This window comes from Grammomys surdaster, unplaced genomic scaffold, assembly GCF_004785775.1.
Source record: "Grammomys surdaster isolate TR1022 unplaced genomic scaffold, NIH_TR_1.0 209, whole genome shotgun sequence".
Lineage (NCBI taxonomy): Eukaryota > Metazoa > Chordata > Mammalia > Rodentia > Muridae > Grammomys > Grammomys surdaster.
In genome coordinates, this window is record NW_021604654.1 from 1,347,854 (window position 1) to 1,368,752 (window position 20,899).

The 20,899-nt window shown below is 56.2% G+C and overlaps 3 protein-coding genes across 11 annotated transcripts in view; 2 read left to right on the plus strand and 1 right to left on the minus strand.

Annotated features, from left to right (window-relative positions):
- The first annotated feature begins 477 nt into the window (after positions 1–477).
- On the plus strand, positions 478–8,254 carry Adamtsl5 (ADAMTS like 5). 8 transcript variants are annotated; one of them, XM_028771646.1, is made up of 15 exons: positions 550–568; positions 1,040–1,325; positions 1,489–1,591; positions 2,160–2,256; positions 2,608–2,801; positions 2,896–2,987; positions 3,194–3,254; positions 3,361–3,469; positions 4,527–4,654; positions 5,122–5,233; positions 5,725–5,811; positions 5,896–6,059; positions 6,180–6,378; positions 6,456–6,527; positions 6,674–8,254. In XM_028771646.1, exons 5-15 carry the CDS (start codon positions 2,670–2,672, stop codon positions 6,973–6,975), a joined length of 1,458 nt encoding a protein of 485 aa, XP_028627479.1. In that variant the 5' UTR covers positions 550–568; positions 1,040–1,325; positions 1,489–1,591; positions 2,160–2,256; positions 2,608–2,669; the 3' UTR covers positions 6,976–8,254. The 8 variants fall into 8 exon arrangements, with proteins under 8 accessions (XP_028627482.1, XP_028627477.1, XP_028627479.1 ...); XM_028771644.1 differs by lacking the exon at positions 2,160–2,256 and having other exon boundaries at positions 524–568; positions 1,257–1,325; XM_028771643.1 differs by lacking the exon at positions 2,160–2,256.
- A 4,263-nt stretch (positions 8,255–12,517) lies between these two features.
- On the minus strand, positions 12,518–17,557 carry Reep6 (receptor accessory protein 6). 2 transcript variants are annotated; one of them, XM_028771729.1, is made up of 6 exons: positions 17,386–17,557; positions 14,190–14,283; positions 13,956–14,094; positions 13,619–13,787; positions 12,952–13,032; positions 12,518–12,673 (listed from the first exon to the last, which is right to left on the minus strand). In XM_028771729.1, exons 1-6 carry the CDS (start codon positions 17,498–17,500, stop codon positions 12,636–12,638), a joined length of 636 nt encoding a protein of 211 aa, XP_028627562.1. In that variant the 5' UTR covers positions 17,501–17,557; the 3' UTR covers positions 12,518–12,635. The 2 variants fall into 2 exon arrangements, with proteins under 2 accessions (XP_028627562.1, XP_028627563.1); XM_028771730.1 differs by lacking the exon at positions 12,952–13,032 and having other exon boundaries at positions 17,386–17,553.
- A 747-nt stretch (positions 17,558–18,304) lies between these two features.
- Pcsk4 (proprotein convertase subtilisin/kexin type 4) overlaps positions 18,305–20,899 on the plus strand; it is a 7,937-nt gene continuing 5,342 nt past the window's right edge. Inside the window, exons 1-2 of the mRNA XM_028771628.1 lie at positions 18,305–18,484; positions 18,689–18,793. Of these exons, the coding sequence (XP_028627461.1) occupies positions 18,305–18,484; positions 18,689–18,793 (285 nt within the window). The remainder of the gene's footprint in view (positions 18,485–18,688; positions 18,794–20,899) is intronic.

The following is a 20,899-nucleotide window of genomic DNA, read 5'->3' on the forward strand; positions in this document are numbered from 1 at the left end:
ATGGAAAGTCCCCTGCAGGGATGATGACTTGGGTTGGGGTCCCTGGGATTGCAGGAACGGAGCGAGGAGCATGGCCTAAGCGGGTGATGGGGACCAGGGTAGGGAATCTGTTTGCGAGGTGATGCGGAGCAGGACGGGGTACTGAGGGTGGGCGGGCACCCTGGTGTGTACTATCCCACCCCAAGCCCCAGCGCTAGGCACATTCCCTGGCCCTGAGCTAGGCGCCCGGAATAGCAGTCCAGTCACCCCCGCGCACCACACCGCAGCTGGACTTCCCAAGGTCACTGGCACCCAGGATACCAGGACCAATGCTGGGTCGCTGTGCTGTCAGGCGCAGTAGGTCAGCCCCCTGCCGCAGATCCAGGCTCAATGCGTGCGCTCTCTCCCACCGCACGAGGGCGCCCCTGGCTTGCGCCCTCGGTGACCCCAGCCTGGGCGCGCCTGGGAGGCCCGGGTGGGAGGGATCGACCGACTTCGCAGTCCCGCACTTTGGGGCCCCGCCACTTCCGCTAGTCTCTGGGACGTCCCAGGGAAGCTTGGGCGCATTGCCTTGGGCTCTGAGCAACTGGTAAGTCCCTCTTCACATCCTGCCACTATTCCACCTGGTGTGGCGGCGGCGATAAGATTGGTTTCTTTCCCTCCTTGGAGCGAAAGCAGCGATCCCTAGGATGGTGGTGAGTTTGGGGTCGCACTTCCTTCGGGATGGGACTGAAACTCAGGAGACTGGCACCCCAGTGACTGGTGCACCAATGCCGGAGAGGGATGCAGTACTCGGGAGAGGGTATTGACAGACATGGATAAAAGCCCCCACTCCACGACGGCCCTTGCTCAGCCTCCTTCTTCCTTCACGGGACAGCCCAGTCTCTGGGCCAGCAGAGGGAGGGGTCTGGCGGGCGTCTTGAAGCAGCTCCCATGGGTTTCCAACTTACAGCCATCTCAGTCCCAAGGTGCCCTAAAGGGCATCAGATTGGCTGACAATCGGGGAGACCCTGGTTCCAGCCGGGCTAGGGGCTCTTGGCCGTCCTTACTCCTTCTTCAGGTATCTGGACCCTGGTGGGCTGCGGAACGCTGAGAGCCCGTGTGCCCTTCAGAGAGCCTGGCCCGGGCCCAGGGGACGCTCTTCATTTTGGTTTCCTTCCCTCCTGGATGATCTTGGCAGGCTGGGATCACGAGGAGGGCGTGGGCCGAAAATGACTTCATCTGGTTGGGGAAACTGAGGCCTCCACTCAGCCCCACCCTGCCCCTCTTGTCTGCAGACCTTCTGGGCACCGCAGCCCGCACACCTGGCAGATGAGACCATGACACACATGTTGGCAGGAGGCCAGGTCAGCCTTCCCCGCGCCTACCACAGGGCAGGGGCAGTGTTTTCCTTAGGCTACGGGGTATCTGGGAGCACAACGGTCCCCAGAGGCTGGGGTGCAGCTGGGAGGGGGACACCCATTCTACCCCGAGTTTCTGAATGAGCCTCCATTGGGCGCCCCTCTACAGGGTCTCAGAGACTCACGGACGGGGTCCCATGGGTTTTCATTGCACAGATGGGGAAACTGAGGCCTGGAGAAACGGAATGGTTGGTTCCTGGCCACCCAGGAAGGTAAATGAAAGGGGTGACTAAACTTACAGCCACCCAATCACTGTTCTTAAAGGATTCCTTCAGTCGTTGTCGTGAGGCACCTACTGTATGCATTATAAAAGAACATACTATCTGTAATAATAGCAGATTAAGAGGGGAATGTGGCAGTCCAGCTTATGAGCCTTGTCCCAGGAGGCTGAGGCAGGAGGATTTTTCAGAGTTTCAGCCTAGGTGAGCTACGGATCAAGACCCTCATCTCAAAAGAAAAAAAAGAAGAAGCCTGTCTTAGAGCCAATGCCCAGTGTCTACTGTCTCGGAGGGGAGGCAGGGACGGCATGAGTTCAAGGTCACTCAGTCTTAGCTACCTAGGAAGTTTAAGACAAGCCTGGGCTACAAGATCCTGTCTAAAAAATAATAATAATAAAGAGAGAGAGAGAGATAACCCAGGCACGTGGTGCATGGCTTTAATCCCAGCACCTGGGAGGCAGGGACAGGTGGGTCTCTGTGAGTTGGTGACCAGCCTGGGCTACATAGGGAGTTTTGGGACAGCCTGAGTTACATATTGAGACAGTGTCTCAAATAAACACAGGAGGAGCTGGAGAGACACTGAGGGTTCAAGATCTTCTCTTGCTCTTTAAGAGAACCCACGATTGGTTCCACGCACCCACGCCGAGTTGTGAGCAACTGTAAGTCAGCTCAGCAGAAGAGCTGGTGCTGCTGGCATCTTCCAACACTGCAGTGTGTGCACACAAATGTGTGTGTCTGTACACTGTTTCCGAGACAGGGTTTCTCTGTGTAGCCCTGGCTGCCCTGGAACTCACTCTGTAGACCAGGCTGGCCTCGAACTCAGATCTGCCTTTCTCTGTCTCCCAAGTGCTGGGATTAAAGGAGTGTGCCTTCTACAAATACCATTAAATTTTAAGCCAAATAACAACACATAAAGTTCCTAGTCCTCCACCATGTGTCTGACCTGAGCCTGTACTCCCTCGAGGCTTCCAGAGACAGGGCAAGGCTGCTCTTACCGCATTTCTTTTTAGAGACAAGAGGACCCAGAGAGGTTTGGCTACCATCGAATGTCACAGAGCCAACCAGGGCTGAGATGGCAGTTCACCCTGATCTTGCCGATCGCCGCCTCTTGGGGACCCCGTGCTCCCTCAGACCCCGCCTCTTCCCGCCGCTTCTGTTCTTGCTGTGGACTCTCCTGAGCTGTGATGTCAGGGGCGCTGTTCAGGTAAGGGAGTGAATGAGTCCAGGAAGCACATAGGAGTGTGGATGAGGGGACCCCAGCTCTCCTCCTGCTGACCCTCCTTTCTGCCATCAAGTAGGGTCCCGGAGAGTGGACGCCCTGGGGGTCTTGGAGCAGGTGTTCCAGCTCGTGTGGTCGGGGCGTCTCAGTGCGCAGACGCCACTGTGTCCGGTAAACCGGGAGCCCCTCCCCTCCGCCGCACGTCGGGCCGCGCCCTCTGCCTGCCCACACATGCAGTGTGCCCTTTAATCTTACAGAGCTAGCTGGAATGCGGGTGGGGTTGGTGGGGGCGGAGGGTGGCCTGGGGTTGACGGGAAGGGGTCTCTGAGAGGGCGTGTGGGGGGTTCCTGCTACACAGACCACTCTGGTTTTTGCAGACTTCCCGGGGAGGAACTTTGCTGGGGGGACAGCCATGAATACCGGGTGTGCCAGCTGCCGGTAGGCCCTCGAATCTGCCCTGAATCCCTCTTGCTTGGTTTTGTCCACCCCAAATACCCCTTGTTGGTTTGCCTAGTTTTACCCATCCACCTTCATCCTTTTCCAGGACTGCCTGCCAGGGGCCATACCATTCCGAGACCTGCAGTGTTCTCTCTACAATGGCCACCCTGTCTTGGGCACCCAGAAAACTTACCAATGGGTGCCCTTCCACGGGGGTGAGTAGCCTGATCTCCTGGGGTTAAAAGGAAAAAGAGAATCTTGAGAGGAGTTAAGAAATACTGTGAGAGGCGGACATTGGAATGAGGCTTTAAAGCATATGTAGGAGTTGGTGAAGGAAGCACACAGTCTCTTTTGCATAGGGTCAAACTCCAGGCTGAGAATTGATATAGAGCTTCATCCAGAGGCCAACAGTTTTCAAACTGATCCCACTAACAGGAAATGTTGTCGCACGGAGCTGAAAATAGCAGCTTATATAACTGGGTGCCCGGGGCAGCACGCCTCCAGATTGAAGGGAGACAGGCAGCTTCAGCCGCCAGCGTGGTGGCGATAGATAAGACGAGCCTAGAACGCAGAGCATTCCATCAGTTCTGGGCCTCCTTTCTTTTACCCCGTCCCACCTCCACAGCGTCCCACTAGGTTGGCCTTGTCCCCAGCAGGATCTGCCAGCCAGCCTGCTTCCAAGTGGTTGAGATAAAGGCTGTGCGCCTGCGGGTCTCATCTGACAGGCAGGGGAAACTGAGGTACACTGCAGGCCAGTGGTACAGTCCAGGAAGGGCCTGAAGGGGAGGGCGGAGCTTGCAGGAAGAAGGGTGGGGCCCGGGAGGGGCGGAACCTGGATGGAAGAGAATGGGGTGTGGCCTGAGAGGGAAGGCCTAGACAGACAGTGGTAGAGGTACTACCTGGAAGAGACAAGAAGAGTGGAGGACTGGGGCGAGGGAGAAGACTCGGGGTGTAGGAAAATGTATGGGCTGCTGTGGTGGCTTACGCCTTTAATACCAGCACCGGAGAGGCAGAGACAGGTGGCCAGCCTGGTCTACATAGTTCTCGGACAGCCAGGGACCCTGGCTCAAAACAGGCAAGCAAGCGGTCTGGAGAGAGGAGGGTGTCAGTGGGTCACGAAGAGGGCAGAGCCCAGAGGGAAAAAGTGAGACGTGGGGCCTGGGAAGTGTTGGCGCCTGTAGGGGTTTAGGCTGAGCTTGAGCTGCGATGAGGTGGGGCCTGGGACTGGCGATGGGATGGAAGCCTCGGACTCACCACCCGTCCCGCCTTCAGCGCCCAATGTGTGTGACCTCAACTGCCTGGCTGAAGGCCACGCCTTCTACCACAGCTTTGGCCGCGTGCTGGATGGCACCCCTTGCACCCTGGGGACTCAGGGTCTCTGCGTGGCAGGCCGCTGTCTGGTGAGGACCCACTGACCCTGCCTTACCACGCCCATTTCCCTGCAGACTCCGCCTTAACGTGAGCCCCACTCCAAACTGACTCAGGGCAATTACATCAGTTTTACCACCCCTACCCCGTCCCTAAAAACTACACTCCACCCACCTATCGTTCAAGTTCAGACCCCAAACCCCACTGGGGCTTCTCTCTGGTTCCACCTTCAGGGCCCCGCCCGTATGGCTCCAGGCTCCACCCACCCTTCCAGTCACGCGCTATTTTTGGCTTCTCTCACATTCTTTTCTCCAGGCCCAGCACACCTTCTAGACCCTTCCTCCTTTCAAATCCCGCCTTAATAGTCAGGTCCTGCCTACCACCAGGTCCTTCCCCTGTAATTCCTCCAGTCCCGCCCACCAACCAAACCTTGTTCCTTAGCCCCACCCCGGCCCCGCCCTCTCAGGCCGCGCCCGTCCTGACCCAGTGTCCCCCGCAGAGCGCAGGCTGTGACGGGCTCCTGGGATCTGGCACCCTCGAGGACCGCTGTGGCCTCTGTGGTGGCACCAACGACTCTTGCCTGTTCGTGCAGCGCGTGTTCCGCGACGCAGGTGACTGCCCCATCCCGCCTCACTGCCTGCGCTCGAGGAGCACGGTGGAGAGGGGTGTCCCTTTAACACGTTTGGCTCCTGGGAGCCAAAACTCATGTTGATTGGGCAGGCTAAGGCCTGGCTCCTCGAGCCCTTCCCCTGATTGGTCTCTGACAGAGCCTCCCACCCTCCCTCGAACAGATGCGCTTTTAACCCCTTCCCTGCCTCCCCTCAGTATCATCTCATTTATCCGCAGCTATCGGTCCCTGAGCACACTATCGCACCCAAAGTGTACCTCGCCGCTGCGAGCCCCAGAGCATCCTTCCCCTGCGCACCCCAGAGCGTCCCCGCCCTGTGTACCCCAGAGTATCTCTGCTCTGCGTACTCCAGAGCATACTTCCCCTGTGTACCCCAATGCGTCCCAGTGCATTCCACCACAGCGCACCCCTGCACACACCAGCGCATCCCAGAAAATCCTGCCGCGCTACACCCCAACCTCCCGCCTGCCTCAGGTGCCTTCGCCGGCTACTGGAACGTGACTTTGATCCCCGAGGGCGCCAGGCACATCCGCGTAGCACAGCGCAGCCACAACCACCTGGGTACCTCCGGACTTCTGGGGAAACTGAGGCTTGGGCTTGGGGGCAGGCGGTTCCCGCGAGCACAGGGTGACTGATTCTTTGCAGCGCTGGTGACCCGTGATGGGCACTACGTGCTCAACGGCGACGGGGTGCTCAGCCAGCCTGGCACCTATGAGGCCGCGGGCACCCGTGTAGTTTACACCCGCAGTGCCGGCCCAGAGGAGATTCTGCAGGCGACCGGGCCCACCTCCCAGGAGCTGTTGTTGCAGGTGGGCCGGTGTGGACAGTTTGGGACGGGGCACAGGCGGGACACTGGGGTCAGTTAGATGGGGAGGCACGCTGCTGAGGGGAGGTTGGGCCACCAGCTCCCGAGAGCCCTCCTGCTCCAGGTACTGCTGCGGGAGCCCAACCCGGGCGTGCACTTCGAGTTCTGGCTGCCCCGGGAGCGCTATGGCCCCTTCCAGACTCAGGTGCAGGCCCTTGGCTGGCCCCTGCGACAGCCTCAGCCTCGGGAAGTGGAGCGGCAACCTGCAGAGACCCCTGTGGTCCCTGAAGCCATCCCTGCCCGGGTTGCATCCCTGGCACCAGGTGAGGCAGGAACAGCGGTTTGGGGGCGGGGCATCAGGCAGGGACAAGGCTCATCTCACTCACACACACCCCCGTAGACCCCTGTGGGCCATGCCCTGACAGCCGTGGTCGCGCACACCGGCTCCTTCACTACTGCGGCAGCGACTTTGGTGAGACCCCTGAACTTTGACCCCTTCCACACTGAACCCATTGATCCTTATCTCCACCTGGATAGTTGCTTTGACCCTCACCCTTGATCTCAGCTGACCCAAAGGCCCTGAGGGCCCATATGACCCTCTGTGTCCCCGTCGTACAGTGTTCCAGGCCCGTGTGCTGGGCCACCACCGCCAGGCCCAGGATACTCGCTACGAGGTGCGGGTCTTGCTCATCTACAAAAGCCGCTCACCTCTGCGATCTCGAGAGTATGTGTGGGCACCGGGCCACTGTCCATGTCCACCACTGGCCCCACATCGAGAATACCTGTTGGCTGCCAGGCGACTCGTCAGCCCTGATGGCACACAGGACCGGCTACTGCTGCCTCACGCTGGCTATGCTCGACTCTGGAGTCCTGCTGAGGACAGCCGGGTCCGACTGGCTGCCCGGCGCTGTCCAGTCTAAATCCCCGATGGTTGGAGCCTCACCAGGCTTCTGTTCTGGGGTCCCATGAGTCAGGAAAATCTCCCACCTAGAAGCTCATATATTTTAACCAGGGTCTTACTGTGTACTCAACCCTGGCTGGCCTGGAACTCTGTGTAGACCAGGCTGGCCTCGAAGTCACAGAGCTCCATCTGTCTGTCTCTCCAGTGAACACTGGGATTAAAGGTATACACCATATCTGAGAACTGTAAGAAGCTTCAAGACCCTGGGCTACCTTTCCTCTAAAGAACGCATGTTCGTCCCTTTTCAAACTACTATTTTTTACAAGACAGTGGAAAAAAAAAAGAACAAATCCCTCCCCTCTCACCGAGTTCTCGGGACTCCAGAACATGCTAGCAGAGTGGCAGGCACTGTGCACAGACACACCGTCTCCATCTTTTCCTCGTCTGCCCGACACTGAGTGCAGACCGGCACAGGAAGTATGAGACGTTGAAGTACATGCAGGAACCAGTGTGCATCCTGCTCAGGCCTCTATGCTATGGGCTCATTTCTGCCTCCCTATAGCATGTGTCTGTCCTACAGTCACTCAGCAAACCATCCCCAGTGCTATATACCTTAAGGCTATCCTCTCTGGGTCCTGAATGTGTGACGTGGTCTGGCCGGTTGTCTCACCCTTCTGCCTCGGTTCTCACATCTGCTAGCTCTGACTGTGGACACTCAGCCTTCCAGTGACTATTGAGCACCGACCCAGCGAGTCCTGGGGAGGTGCAGTGCTGTGCTTGGATAAGCATGGGTCACTTTGTCTAACAGGGCTTTCTAAGGTAGTCTTTTATGGCACTGGGGTGTGGAGAGAACCAAAAATCTCCCCCCAACCCCACACAGTGTAGCTCCGTTCTACAGGGATCTGCGGAGTCCTTGCGCCCCCTGGTGGCTGGCCATGGATTCCCAGGTTAGGAGATGGTCTGCAAGGGGCCAGCTGCTGCAGGGTTTGGGAACCTCTCCCACCTACAGTGGCTGGCCAGTGTGACACTAGAGACCAGGGCAGGGTCATCCCTGACGGGGGTCCCTGTCCTGAGCCTGACGCACATGGCAGGAGTAGTAGCAGAAACATGGCACAGGAAAGGCATAGGAGGTTGGTCCCACTGTGGTGAGCGTGTTGGACTTTCCCAAGCCAGGAGTTGGCCCATGTGGCCCGTGCATATTAAGATTCTCTCCTGGGCTGGAGAGATGTCTCAGTGGTTAAGAGCACTGACTGCTCTTCCAGAAGTCCTGAGTTCAATTCCCAGCAACCACGTGGTGGCTCACAACCATCTGTAATGGGATCTGATGCCCTCTTCTGGTGTGTCTGAAGACAGTGACAGTGTACTCATATATTTAAACAAATCTTTAAAAAAAAAAATTCAGCCGGTTGGTGGTGGCACACGCCTTTAATCCCAGCACTTGGGAGGCAGAGGCAGGCGGATTTCTGAGTTCAAGGCCAGCCTGGTCTACAGAGTGAGTTCCAGGACAGCCAGGGCTATAGAGAGAAACCCTGTCTTGAAAAACCAAAAAAAAAGGGCTGGAGAGATGGCTCAGTGGTTAAGAGCACTGACTGCTCTTCCAGAGGTCCTGAGTTCAACCACATGGTCCAGCAACCACATGGTGGCTCACAGCCATCTGTAATGGAATCCAGCTGCAGTATGCTCATATACATAAAATAAATAAATATATCTTTAAAAAAAAGAATTGCATGATTTAAAAAAAAGAAAAACCAATAAAATAAGATAATTCAATCCTAAGGGGAAATAAAAAAAACACAAGAAGATAGCTTCCTCTCCCAGGCCTGTGGTCCCAGCACTTGGGAGTGGAGGCAGGAGGCTCATCACAAGTTTAGGGATGCCTGGGAAACTTAAGGCTTCCTGTTTCAAAATAATTGGAAGACCTGAGGTCCTGGCCGCACTGCAGAGTGTTATGTTAACACGAGGCCTGGCATCAGATTCCCAGAACCTGTGTAAAAGACCACATGAAGGCCAGTCTTGACAAATCCACATTTCCTGGTTCAGTGAGAGACAAGATGGAAGCCGGGCAGTGGTGGCACAGAACTTTAGTCCCAGCACAAGGGAGGCAGAGGCAGGTGGATTTCTGAGTTTGAAGCCAACCTGGGCTACAGAGTGAGTTACAGGACAGCCAGGGCCACACAGAGAAACCTTGTCTTAAAAAAAAAACCCAAACAACAAAATTAGGATGGAATGTCATTAAGGCCTCACATAGCCCAGGCTGGACCCTAACTCACTATGTAGCTGATGATGACCTTGGAGATTAGATCCTATGCTACCCCATGGCAGGCTCATCTGTAGTTTAAGAGGTTTAAGAGTCTTCCAGTGTGAGGAGATGAGCATTTGGTTTTGGCTTTGACAGGAGGGCGTCCAGGAATTCCATGGCCTCCTGACCAGCTGACCTGAGGGGAGGAGCTATTGTCAGTTTCCTTTGGAGTCCCCCCACCCAGGACTTCCCTCCACCCTGTCCCTCCATGGCCCTGGCCACAGCTGTCAGACCACATTTTCAAAGCACGGTTACAAACCCTATCTCTAGTGCCCAAGGAGACCACAACCTGGGACGGGGTGGGTGTCATCCATGATTACCCCGGGTCCTTCTAAAGGCAAGACCAAAGCCGTGTGAACACTCTGCCCTCGGGCTCCCTCCTCTCCCACCCCCGGCTCTCCTGCTGCAGGGACAACAGCTTGCTCATGCCCCTCCAACTTGCCAGGTCGCATCCTACCCCAGAGCTTAGCATAGGCTGTACCCTCTGCCCCAGATCCTTTAAACAGCAGCTCCTGTTGCCCTGGAACACACCATCTTGACAACTTCACTTCTATTTATTACTTCTTTTGAGACAAAGTCTTCTTATACAGACCAGGCTGTTCTGGAACTTGCCATGTAGCCACTGCTGGCCTGCGATCCGCCGTGGAAACCAGGCTGGCCTCAGGCTCCCTAAGATCCTCTGGTCTGTACTGTTATACCACACCCAGCCCAAATGATACTGAAATTCTCTTGTAGCCTAGGCTAGTCTATGTAGCAGAGGATAGCCTTGAACTTGTGAATGCTTTGAGTCCAATACCCCAAAGTCCAACTTAGTCCCCACTTCAGGGTGGGGTATGGTTGGACTGTTGGCCTCTAAGCTACTGTTTTCTGGAAATTGTGTTGGATGCATAAAACCACACAGATCCTTGGAAGGGAGAAACTGCATTACCCAAGACTGTACAGGACACAGTCACTCCTACTAAGCACTGTCACAGCCGTGTGAGCAAATACTGTGGCGTAGGACTACTGACCTCCCTGATCCGGACAATCTAACTGAAGGGCCAGGGGCTGGGGGTGTGGCCAGGGTAGAGCCCTGGCCCAGTATTCAAGAATTGCTGGATTTCATTGCAGATCTACCAAAAAAAAAAAAAAAATCTAAACACCTAGGTGTCTGCGACCACAGCTATCTGCAGGTGTAGTCGCTCGGATTCTGTCCCACACTGATCCCATGTGCATGGCCCAGCACTCCAGCTGGCTGGGCAGAAGTGTCATGTGTGTGTCAAGAGCTGCTTGACATTCCTGGCTCCCACCCCAAGCTAACCCCTAACACTCTTTCTGGGAAGAGAGATGGGAGAATGAACCTGGCCACAAGTCTACCACGGAGTTGGAGGGGGATGGATCTGCACGTGGCTGTGTTCTCCTGACAGACATTTCTCCCTGAGGCAAGACAGAATATCAAGAAGAGAGTGAGGCTCAGGAAAACTGACAAGGGGCCAAGAGAGATGCTCCCAGCATGCATGCTGTCGGCTCGTACCTGCAACGCCATGTGCAGAGGATCTGGCCCTCTGCCCTTTCTGGGCACCTCGTGCAGAGGCCGCCACATAGACATAAAAATAATAAAAATCTTAGAAAATCCCAAGAAACCTTTCTGGACTTTGAACAATAACAGGGAGAGGGCTGGTAGCCCAAGCCGGGGTGAGTTACTCCTGCTCCTGTGTGTAACCCCAATAAGCTCGGCTTCACAGATGGACTTGACTCACTGCTGGTACAGCCTGTGGCTGCCCTCTCTATCTGGAGTAAACACTAATACTATCTTTTTATCTCAAGCAGAGGGACGCCATGAATGGTGCCTCATAGCTATGATGTCAGAACTTGGGGAGCTGAGATGGGAGAACATATGTTCTGGGCCAGCCTGGGCTATATATGAAAATTCTGTCTCAGGAAGGACAGAGGTTTCCTGCCTGGGTATGCGTATTTCTTGGTCTCTTTGGCAGGACCCAGGGGAGGTGACTTTGCCTTCCTCTGCCTCAGTTCCCTTGGGGCCTGACCACACGGTTGGTGCTCCAGGAGGCTCATCCAGCGCTGAGCAGACACACACCTCAGGTGAGCCTGAGCGGTGACTTTATTGTGTGCTTTGGAGGATAGATGTTACACGGGGGACCCCGGATGGTGTCTTACGTGCACCCTGATTGAAGTGTGGTGCCGCTGTGGGGGTGGTTCACATGGCTGTGTGGTAGGTGCCTCACTTGGGAGTGACATGTGGAGGCCTGGCTGGTGAGTGTTTCACGTGGCCTTTTGGCAGATGCTTGACTTGTTTCTATGGAGGGCAGCTATTCGACATGGCTCTTGTGTGGCGCTCTGGTGGTCTAGTGTTTCACATGGCTCCCTTGGGCAGGTGTCCCTTGTGGTCTCGTGGCCCACAGGTGTCCAGGCATGCTGCTAGTACGCCAAGTGTGGCAAAAGCCAGCAGTGTCTTGGGCAGCGCAGCTGATGACTATACTCTGGCCATTTACAGGTGATCTCCGTGGTGGACTCGGACAAATAATCCAGAGAGGAATCCGAGTGACAGGGGGCCAACAGATCGGGCACCGAGGTGCTGCCGGCCACCTGTGTCTTCTGGCCCTGCTTGTTGCTCTTAGAACCTGCGTCCACGGGCTCAACGGGAGCCTTGCTGCCAGCCTGGGTGGGGTCAGGGGGTGTACCGGGAGACTGGGCTCTAGGCGAGCCCTGGGCGGAGACGCTGACACGCTGTGTGGAAGTGGGTGCAGTTGCGGCTACTGGTGCTGCTGCTGGTGTTGCTGCAGCAGCTGCTGCCGCTGCCCGGCCTGCTGGCTGGGCTGCTGCAGAGACCTGAGGGGTCTGCTGGTTTGTTCCTGTGTGGCGGCCTGTTGTCCGATTGGGTCCCAAAGACCGGCCTGTGGGCTGTGAGGCACCTCCAGAGCGCATAGGCAGCTGAGCAGACCCCAGTGTCCCACTGGGCAGCCGGGCATGCTGTGCAGCTCTGGGAGTCAAACTGCCCCGGCTGCGATGGGGCCGGGACTTGCTGGGAATCTGGGAGCCGCTGACAGAGCCAGTGGCCAGCTGACCCCGGGATGCAGATGCGGAGCCTGGGCTGACTGGGGACGGGGACTGCCCATTCGCAGCCCGTGAGGGGCTTCCTACTGGCTTACTTGGGCTTGAGGTTCGGTGCTGTGGTTGCTGCTGTTGTGGTTGTTGTTGCTGCTGCTGCTGCTGCTGCTGCTGCTGCTGCTGCTGCTGCTGCTGTGGTTGTGGTTGTGGCTGTGGTTGCGGTTGTGTCTCCTCTGTCTGGGAGTCTGAAGAATTGTCAGAGGCCTGAACATCATCAGCTGTGTGTTCCTTGTCAGTGGCTGGGGGATCCGCACACAGACTGCCAGCAGACCTCACTTGTGGCTCAGGAGCGGGCTCTGATTTGACTTGGCTGTGGAGGGAAAGGATGGTGTGTGAGGGTGGCTGGGGGTGCCTGGGGACCCTCCTGCCAGAGTAGCTCTGATGGAGAGCTGGTAAGAACATGGTCTCTGCAGACGTCTGAACATAGACCTCTGCACTCTGCTCCTCATGGGACATGCTTGTCCACAGGCACATGCACCATACACATGCACACGCATGCCCAGAGCAGCATGCGCCATACACATGCACACACATGCAGACACACCATATGCATATGCCCTATACAACCCCTCCCAGAGAGTTACATACGGTCCGGTTCCAGAGCGGCTGGGGGCTCCGATGTTGAGACTGGGGTGACGAGAGCCCGACCCTGAGCCAAGGCCTGTAGTACTGGTTCCCGGCAGCCAAGGAGAGAGAGGCGGACAGTAAGAGAACAGTGGAGCCATGCAGGAGTGGTCGAGACGCAAGACAAGGAGCATAGCCAGACTCAGGAGGCTCGAGACAGACGAATGGACAGACAGGCAAATCCAGTCACGGGGACAGACACAGACAGAGGGTCAATTGAGACCCAGGAGCAAGCGAGGGCAGGGTGATGCTGTCACACCCGTCACCCCAGCACCCAGGAGGTAGAGGCAGGAAGATTGGGAGCAGAAGATCACCCTCAGCTACATAGTGAGTGGGAGGGTAGCCTGGGCTAAATGAATACTTTCTGTCTCAAAATAACCTAATTAGCCACGTATGGTGGCATGAGCCTTCAATCCTAGCTCTCGAGAAAGAGGCTTAGATAAGTGGATCTTTATGAGTTTAAGGCTAGCCTGGTCTACAAAGAAAGTTCCTAGTGAGACCCTGTCTCAAAAAACAACAAAACAAAAAACAAACAAAAAAACAAATTTAAGGAAATTCAAAGGGGATGAAAAAATCAAAACAAATCCAGTATCCGAACTAAGCCCCATGGGCATCTGCCCAGAGTACGCACCGTCCCGTGTTATCCCAGCTGCTAAGTCCAATGCTCTTCCGCTTAGCTGGCTCGCGGCGCTGTCTAGTGCCACGTGGTGCTTTAGAAACAGTGGTCTTATGACGCGATGGTACAGCAGTAACGCCCCGTTCCAGGGCCCGGGGGTCATGCAGAATAACAGGAAGGCGCACTGCACGGGACGCAGCACGCTGTCACTCACAGGGCCCAGCCCCCACATAGGAGCACACTGCATTGTCCCACAGAGCCCTGACCCACACACAGGGACACAACACACTGTCAAACAGGGAAGCCACTCGTACACTTCCCCTCCGGCTCCCAGGCTGGCCAGGCTGCCCACCTTGCCCGCGTAGTAGAAAGGGAACCAGAACAGGAGTAGATCGCTGAAGAATTCGACCAGACCGAACAGGGCGTACACCACCCAGTAGGTTAGCCACACAGTGTCGTCGTCCTTGTTTGGGCTCTCGATAGCTTTGACTCTGTCCAGATGGGAATACACATGTCTGCCCTCAGGGTCCCGCCATCTGGGAGCACCAGAAGCCTCCCACCCCTGTGGACTGCCTGCTGCACTCACGAAGCATATGCGGGGTATACAAATCCGATGACATTGCACAGTAGAGAGGCCCCGTAGCCGAACAGAAGATACAGGCCTAGAAGGGCGAGGGCTCCTGCAAAGACAAGGGCGTCGGGCAATGCCTGTGACATAGCACCTGTCTGACAGCTCCCTGTACCTCCTTCCTGGTGACGTCCTGGGCAGTGAATCCCTATTGTGGCCTTGAACCCTGGCTTGATGCCCAGGGCTCAGTTTTGGGTCAAGAATTCAGCCTCTTTCTTCCTCCTCCTCCTCCTCTTCCTTCTCTTTGAGACAGGGTTTCACAATGCAGTCCTGCTTGGCTTCAAACTCCTGGAGATCTGCCTGCTTCTGCCTCCTGAGTGCTGGGATTAGAGGCTCTGCCACATTCACTATGTGGGGGATGTTGTTTTGTTTTGAGGTTTTTGAGACTGGGTCTTACTGTGTAGCCCAAGTTGGCCTTGGACTCTGACCCCTCCCATGTCAGCCTCTGGACCACTAGATGACAGAGCACACAGACCACAGAGTGAATTCAACGGGAGCCTGGGTTCCAGAATCCATGTTTCAAACCCTACCACCCAAAAGGGCAGGGGAGAGAGACGACTCAGTTGGCTAAATGCTTTCTACGAAGGCCCGAGGACATGAACTCAGCACATACCAACAAAACAGAACCAACAAGAACAGGCTTGCTGCAGCCTCTCTGAAACTCATCACTTGGGAGAAGGTGACAGAGACAAACAGATCTTTGGACCTCTGCTTGAGGCGAGGAGTTACAGATTCACAGAGCAAGTGAGGAGAAGCCAGCCAGATGGCTCAGCAGGTAGAGGCATGTGCCAAACAAGTGGGCCATGAAATCTGATTACTGCAACCTTGCAATGGAAGACCTCTCGCTTTCCGTCTCTGTCTCTGTCTCTCTCCAGCGTGTGCTAGAACTCCCGAACTCCCTGCCTCCCCAAAACCAAGGTGAGCTGTTCCTCATTCTCCGACTTCACCTGCTGTCCATGTGCAGGTGTGGCTGGGGTTGACTTCTGCACCCTGGGGTGCTTGTGGTTGGCTGTGGTCACATTGTGAACTTGCCACTAGAAGGTGCCAAAGAAGAGCTAAGGACCTGTGTTTGGGGGACCTGGAGCCTTATTGTGCTCCAGTGAAGGTCAGAGGCTGGGCAAAGGGGTGACGTGGGAAGGCTTATCCACTTGAAGGGACCTTTGCCCTCGGGCAGCTGGGACTGGGATGGCTCCTCCTTCCTCCCCCAGAGACTGTTATCTGCAGGGACACGGGCTTCTGAGTCTAAGCTCAGAGTCCCTGCCCCTCCTTCCATCTGCTCTGGGTCTTATCATCTGGAACCGGAGGACGAAGAAGGAGGGGGCAGCAGCTGGCCCCAGTGACCTTTGTACCACTGTCCCAAGTAAAGTTGCCAGCCTCATTTAATGTCTGAGGGCAGAGCGTGGCCATCTGGGGCAGTTGCGATAAGGGTCCTGAAGCAGGTGGGGGATGGCACCCTGTCTCTGGCACTCATGGGGGTGGAGAGGGTTTTCCCGGTGTACTAGTCCCTCAATCTCTTTAACTGCAACCTCAGCAGGAAGAGGATAAGCTTGGACAAAGGCCTTAGGGCAGGGAGCAGAGGCACAGAGACAGGTCACCAGGACAGGTGAGGGGTTTCCCAACACAGCCCCTGCCTCCTGGGCCTCAGTCCCCTCCTGGCTGCCCCTTCTCAGGGTACTATGATGCAATTTGCCTGGTGATGTGGAAAGCCAGGACGGAGGTTGCAGCTGGTACCTGGCCCGCGCAGTGGGACAATCAGCTGCCTTGCAGTGCTGAGTCACAGGTGGAATTTGGTCACAGATATCAGAACCTCCACACAAACACAGGGTATGGAGCCCGCCCTCCAGCTGCTGAGGAAGTGACAGTACATGGAACCGTGGGGGATCTGTGGCAAAGGGCTTCATGTCCTTACACAGAGTCACCATGGTCCTGTGATCCAGGAAGGGAGAGGGACTTCAGAACAAGGCTGTGGGCTTCTGAAGACCCCAAAAGCAGCACACTAAAATCACTTCAGAAAGATGACAGGCCAAGGCCTTTACCACACTGTAGAAAGGGGCTGGAACAAGAACGGACCTAAATCCAGTTGGGGTGCTTGGATGGATGGTCCCTCCCTGCAGGCTCCCCACTCCTCAGGTCCCAGACACCATCTCAGCTCAACAAATACAGAGCTATTGTGCTAGGGCTCAAAGGAAGAGAAGCCCAGTGTCTGGGTGCTAGGTCAGTCCCCTTCCAGCCTTGGCCTCAAATGCCTCAGAGATACATGGGGACATTTCTCCATGAGAACATGCGAGAAGGGATTGGTTGGGAACACAGTGGATTGATAGGGGCTGGGGGTGTTGTCTCTTGTTTTTCCACCCACATAGAGGCCAGTTGGGCCACTGGAAAAACCAGACTTGTGGCCTGGCATGCATCCAGGGCCCCAGGAGGAGGCAGGTCCCATGGAGAGTGCTGTAGGACCCTAGGGTGCTCTTTTCCAAAAACTTTGGAGGAGAGGCAGGCAAATGAAAATTCCCCCTTCTTGCAATTCCAGGATGAGACCCCACTGGTAGACCAGAGTCCCCAGATAATATCAGGGTCCCCAGGGGAACCATAATGTGTTCCCCTTCCATGGATAGGGACTCAGGACATCTTGGTTATCTGTTGGGGACCCAGCTGTGCACTCCTTCCCAGGCAGGAGCCTAAAGTCTGGTCTGGGTGCCTAGTACCTCATGAGGCCTTTTACCAGATCCATCAGGGACCTGAGATATGCACTCCTTCCAGGGCTGAGTCCTTATGGCTTTGTATTGGCCCTAAGGGACCTAGGACGTGCACACTAAGTCAGAGTCCCCAGAACCTCACGGTACCTAAACAGAGATCTGGGATGAGAGTCCGCTTTAGAGATGTGATGCTAGGTCTGAGCTCCCAGGGCCTCCCATAACCCGTAGGAAACCGATGTAAACCCCTTCCAGGGCTGAGGACACCCAAACTTCAAGGAGCCCAATCAGTACTTGAGTCGTACAACTTATCCAGGGACAGGACCCAGGAGCCAGGTCTGGGTTCGCAGGGCCTCCTGGAACTCGTCTAGGACCCATGACATGCGCTCCTTCCAGTGATGGAACCCAGGACCTCATGGTGCCCGTTGGGGACTAGGCGACAATGCACCCCTCTCCAGGCTCACCCGCGGCGAGATACCGCTTCTCTACACCGGTCCTGGCTTCTAGCGCCCCGAGCGCTTCGGTGGCCACGTTCTTCTGTTCCAGAAAACGTTCGAAGCGCTGGCGCAGACCGTCCATGGCAGCGGCGGGCGCGGGGCAGGCCGCTCAAACACGCCCGCAGCCTCGCGCACCTGCCCCGCCGAGAGCGCACCACTTTTGCCCCCCGCGCACCGCCCGGCCCCGCCCCCGGCCCGCTGCTTTCGGCCCCGGACCCTGGCTCCGCCCCCGCCCCCCGGCTCTGGCCAATGGGAGGGCAGGGCGGACAAAGGAGGTGGGGCCTGCCCCGTCTCCCCGGCCGCATGGCCCTCTGGCCAGAGTGGAGGCCGGGGCGGCAGGGAGGAGAGCCCGGAGGGGGCGGGGCGCCAGGCTGCTGGCGTGTTCATTGGTCAAGAGGGTGTGGCACGATACTGATTGGACAAGAGGTAGATTATTGACGGAGAGCAATTGACGTGGGTGGAGCTAGTAAAGAGACAAGTAGGAGGGGCCTGGTTTAGATCAGCGCTGATTGGACAGACCAGAAAAGGCGTGGTTGATCACAAAGGAGGCGGGACTACACTGGAAAAAAACGATGCTGTCTCGAAGGAGGGGCGTGGAGAAAAGTGGGCGGAGCCAAATAAAGGTTGAAGGCATCTGTTACCTTGAACCTGCTCCTAAGGGGCAGATGGAGGGAGTGTCCTTATATAAGCGGGGAAATGAGGTTCCCGAAGGTTTAGGTCTGTATGGATGTGTCTCTCCGTGTGGGATATTCCCACCCGTCACGGGTGTGGGGGTGGGGTGGGGAAGAAGGAAGCGCAAGGCCCCTTGGGAGTTGAAAGCTTCGGGTTGCTATGGTGTCCAGGTTGGGGTGGCTTCCTGAAGCCCCGCCCCGCCCCGCCCCCCGCTATGCGGCCCTCCCAGGCAGCGCTGTGGCTGGATCTGGCTTTGGCTTTGGCCCTCCTGGCTGTGAGGTGGGCCTCAGCCCGGGCCCCCATCTATGTCAGCAGCTGGGCAGTGCGGGTGACCAAAGGTTACCAGGAGGCTGAGCGCCTGGCACGTAAATTTGGCTTCGTCAACCTGGGACAGGTGGGTGGGACGCGGACAACCTCAGACCTGGACAAATGGGAGGGTGTCCCCAAGACCTCCCCAAATATGCGTCTGTGTGCCCCTTCATGTTCAATTTGGGATTCCGTGGCTCTCATCTGGACCCCTGGTTGAGGTGTATAAAGTCGTGGAGACCCTGTGGAAGGAGCAGGGTCCCAGCAATGGCCCTGTCCATCGCATTCCCAGATCTTCCCTGACGACCAGTATTTCCATCTGCGGCACCGGGGTGTGGCCCAGAAGTCCCTGACTCCACACTGGGGCCACCGTCTGCGCCTAAAGAAAGAGCCCAAGGTGAGAATGAGCTCGTGGCTGCTGTGTCCTAACCAGTGGCCATCTGTCACTGTCACTGTTATGAGTGGCCTGTAGGGTTGTGAAGTGGGGCCTAGTTGGAGAGGCCATGTGTGAGCAAGGCGCATATGTAACACAACCTAGCATCGGAGGGGGGACTCTGATACGCCTTGCCCTGCTTGTCATGAATGGAAGGTCTCTGGAAGGTCTCATGCACTGGGCCTTCCCCACACTGCGAGCCGCAGGCTGTAGGGAAGGGAACTGGTCCCTACAACACACAGGCAAGTTGGAGTAGATGAGTGTGCAGCTAAAGCGGGGAGGGGGCGGAGCTCGAGCTTTTGGTGCTTCTGTAGGTGTCCCACACACATTAGGCCAGTCTGCCATTAGGAACAGCCCTTAGATGACAGTCAAAAAACAGGCATGGAAGTGTGATAGTCTGAGTTATAGAGGGTTACAGGATATGCTGGAGAGGGGTTCACCTGCCTCAGGGTCTGTCTTAGTTATTGCTATGACAAAACACCATGACCAACGCGACTTACAAAAGGAAGGCTTTATTGGAGTTTACTGCTTCAGAGGGTGAGTCCATGGCCACTAAGTTGGGCAATACAGCAGCAGGCGGTCAGGCTGGCGCTAATAGCTCACGAGGGACGAGGAGAGGTAGCTGGAAATGGCATGGGCTTCTGAAACCTCCAAGCCCACCACCCACCTCCCAGTGATAGCGATAGACCACCTCCAACAAGGCCGCACTTCCTAACCCTCCTTAACAGGTGCACCTACTGGGAACCAAACAAAGTATAAAGGCCATGGGGCCATTCTCATTCAAAGCAGCACAGGGACACAGTGTCTTTAGAGACCAAAGCCTCTGAAGGAAGAGATTGAAGAGAAATAGGAGGAGGGGTAAGGGGAAGAGGCAGAAAGAGGGAGGGGAGGAGAGGAGAGGGAGGGTGGACGGACGGAGATCAAGCCAGGTCACCCAGGAGAACATGGTTCTTTTTTTTTTTGGTTTTTCGAGACAGGGTTTCTCTGCATAGCCCTGGCTGTCCTGGAACTCACTTGGTAGACCAGGCTGGCCTCGAACTCAGAAATCCGCCTGCCTCTGCCTCCCAAGTGCTGGGATTAAAGGCGTGCGCCACCACCGCCCGGCCGAGAACATGGTTCTTGAGAGACTAAGATGAGGTGTAAGGAGAAGGGGACAGGACAGGCTTTGGGCTGAAAACAGTGTATGCAAAGGTCCTGGGGTAGAAGACAGGACTGTTTCCTGGCCACTAGCTGTAGCTTTGAGAGGAACAGGCTGACTGTTGTAGGCCAGCCAGGCAGTAGGTGTGGTGATGTTGAACGAAGGTGGAGAGGACAGGGGTGAAGATTCGGTGGGTAAAGTGTACAGTGAGACAGAAGTCCTGTGCTCCATCCCAGCAGCGCCCAGGCATGGTAGCCTACTCCAGTCATCCACTAACTGGAGAACTGGAGGCAGGAGAATCAGGAATTCAGTTATTCTCAGTTACATAGAATTTGAGGCTAGCCTGGGCTACATGACACTCTATCTCTGAAAACAGAAATAGACAGGGAGATGGCTCAGAGGGTAAAGGTGCCAGCTGCCTTTCCTAGCGGAATTCGACCACCAGACCCAGGTAGAAGGAAGACCGGACTTACGTGGTTACCTTTTCTGGTTTTTGGTTTTGTTTTTCTAGATGGGGTTTTTCTATGTAGCCCTGGCTGTCCCCGGAACCAGAGCAGCCTGCCTCTGCCTCCTGAGTGTTGGGATTAAAAAAGTGCGCCACCACCTCCTGGCCCCACCTTTTTTCTTAAAAGATTTCTAATTTTCTTCTCTGTATTTGTTTTTACTGACGTGGATCAGTGCACTGCCTGCACCACACACGTGCAGGTGCCCAGGGACCGCAGAAGAGGGCATGAGATATAGTCAGAACTTGTTCCAGGTGCCTGGGCACCACCAGGGAATTTAACCTGGGTCCTCTGCAAGAGCAGCCAGTGCTCTTAAGCACTGAGGCATCTCTCTAGGCCCACAAGTTATCCTTTGACCTCCACACACATGTGACGGTGCATGCACATGACACACGGGGGGGGGGAAAGCACATGTGCAGACACGGGGGG

Excerpts from the sequence above, each read along its gene's own strand:
- Reep6 (XM_028771729.1), bottom strand. The coding sequence starts at position 17,500 with ATGGACGGTCTGCGCCAGCGCTTCGAACGTTTTCTGGAACAGAAGAAC. Across the intron at positions 14,284-17,385 it reads GAAGCGGTATCTCGCCGCGG|GAGCCCTCGCCCTTCTAGGC; the intron begins GTGAGCCTGGAG and ends TTGTCTTTGCAG. Across the intron at positions 14,095-14,189 it reads GTATACCCCGCATATGCTTC|AGTCAAAGCTATCGAGAGCC; the intron begins GTGAGTGCAGCA and ends CCATCTGGACAG.
- Adamtsl5 (XM_028771651.1), top strand. The coding sequence starts at position 1,299 with ATGACACACATGTTGGCAGGAGGCCAG. Across the intron at positions 3,255-3,360 it reads ACCGGGTGTGCCAGCTGCCG|GACTGCCTGCCAGGGGCCAT; the intron begins GTAGGCCCTCGA and ends ATCCTTTTCCAG. Across the intron at positions 5,234-5,724 it reads GCGCGTGTTCCGCGACGCAG|GTGCCTTCGCCGGCTACTGG; the intron begins GTGACTGCCCCA and ends CGCCTGCCTCAG.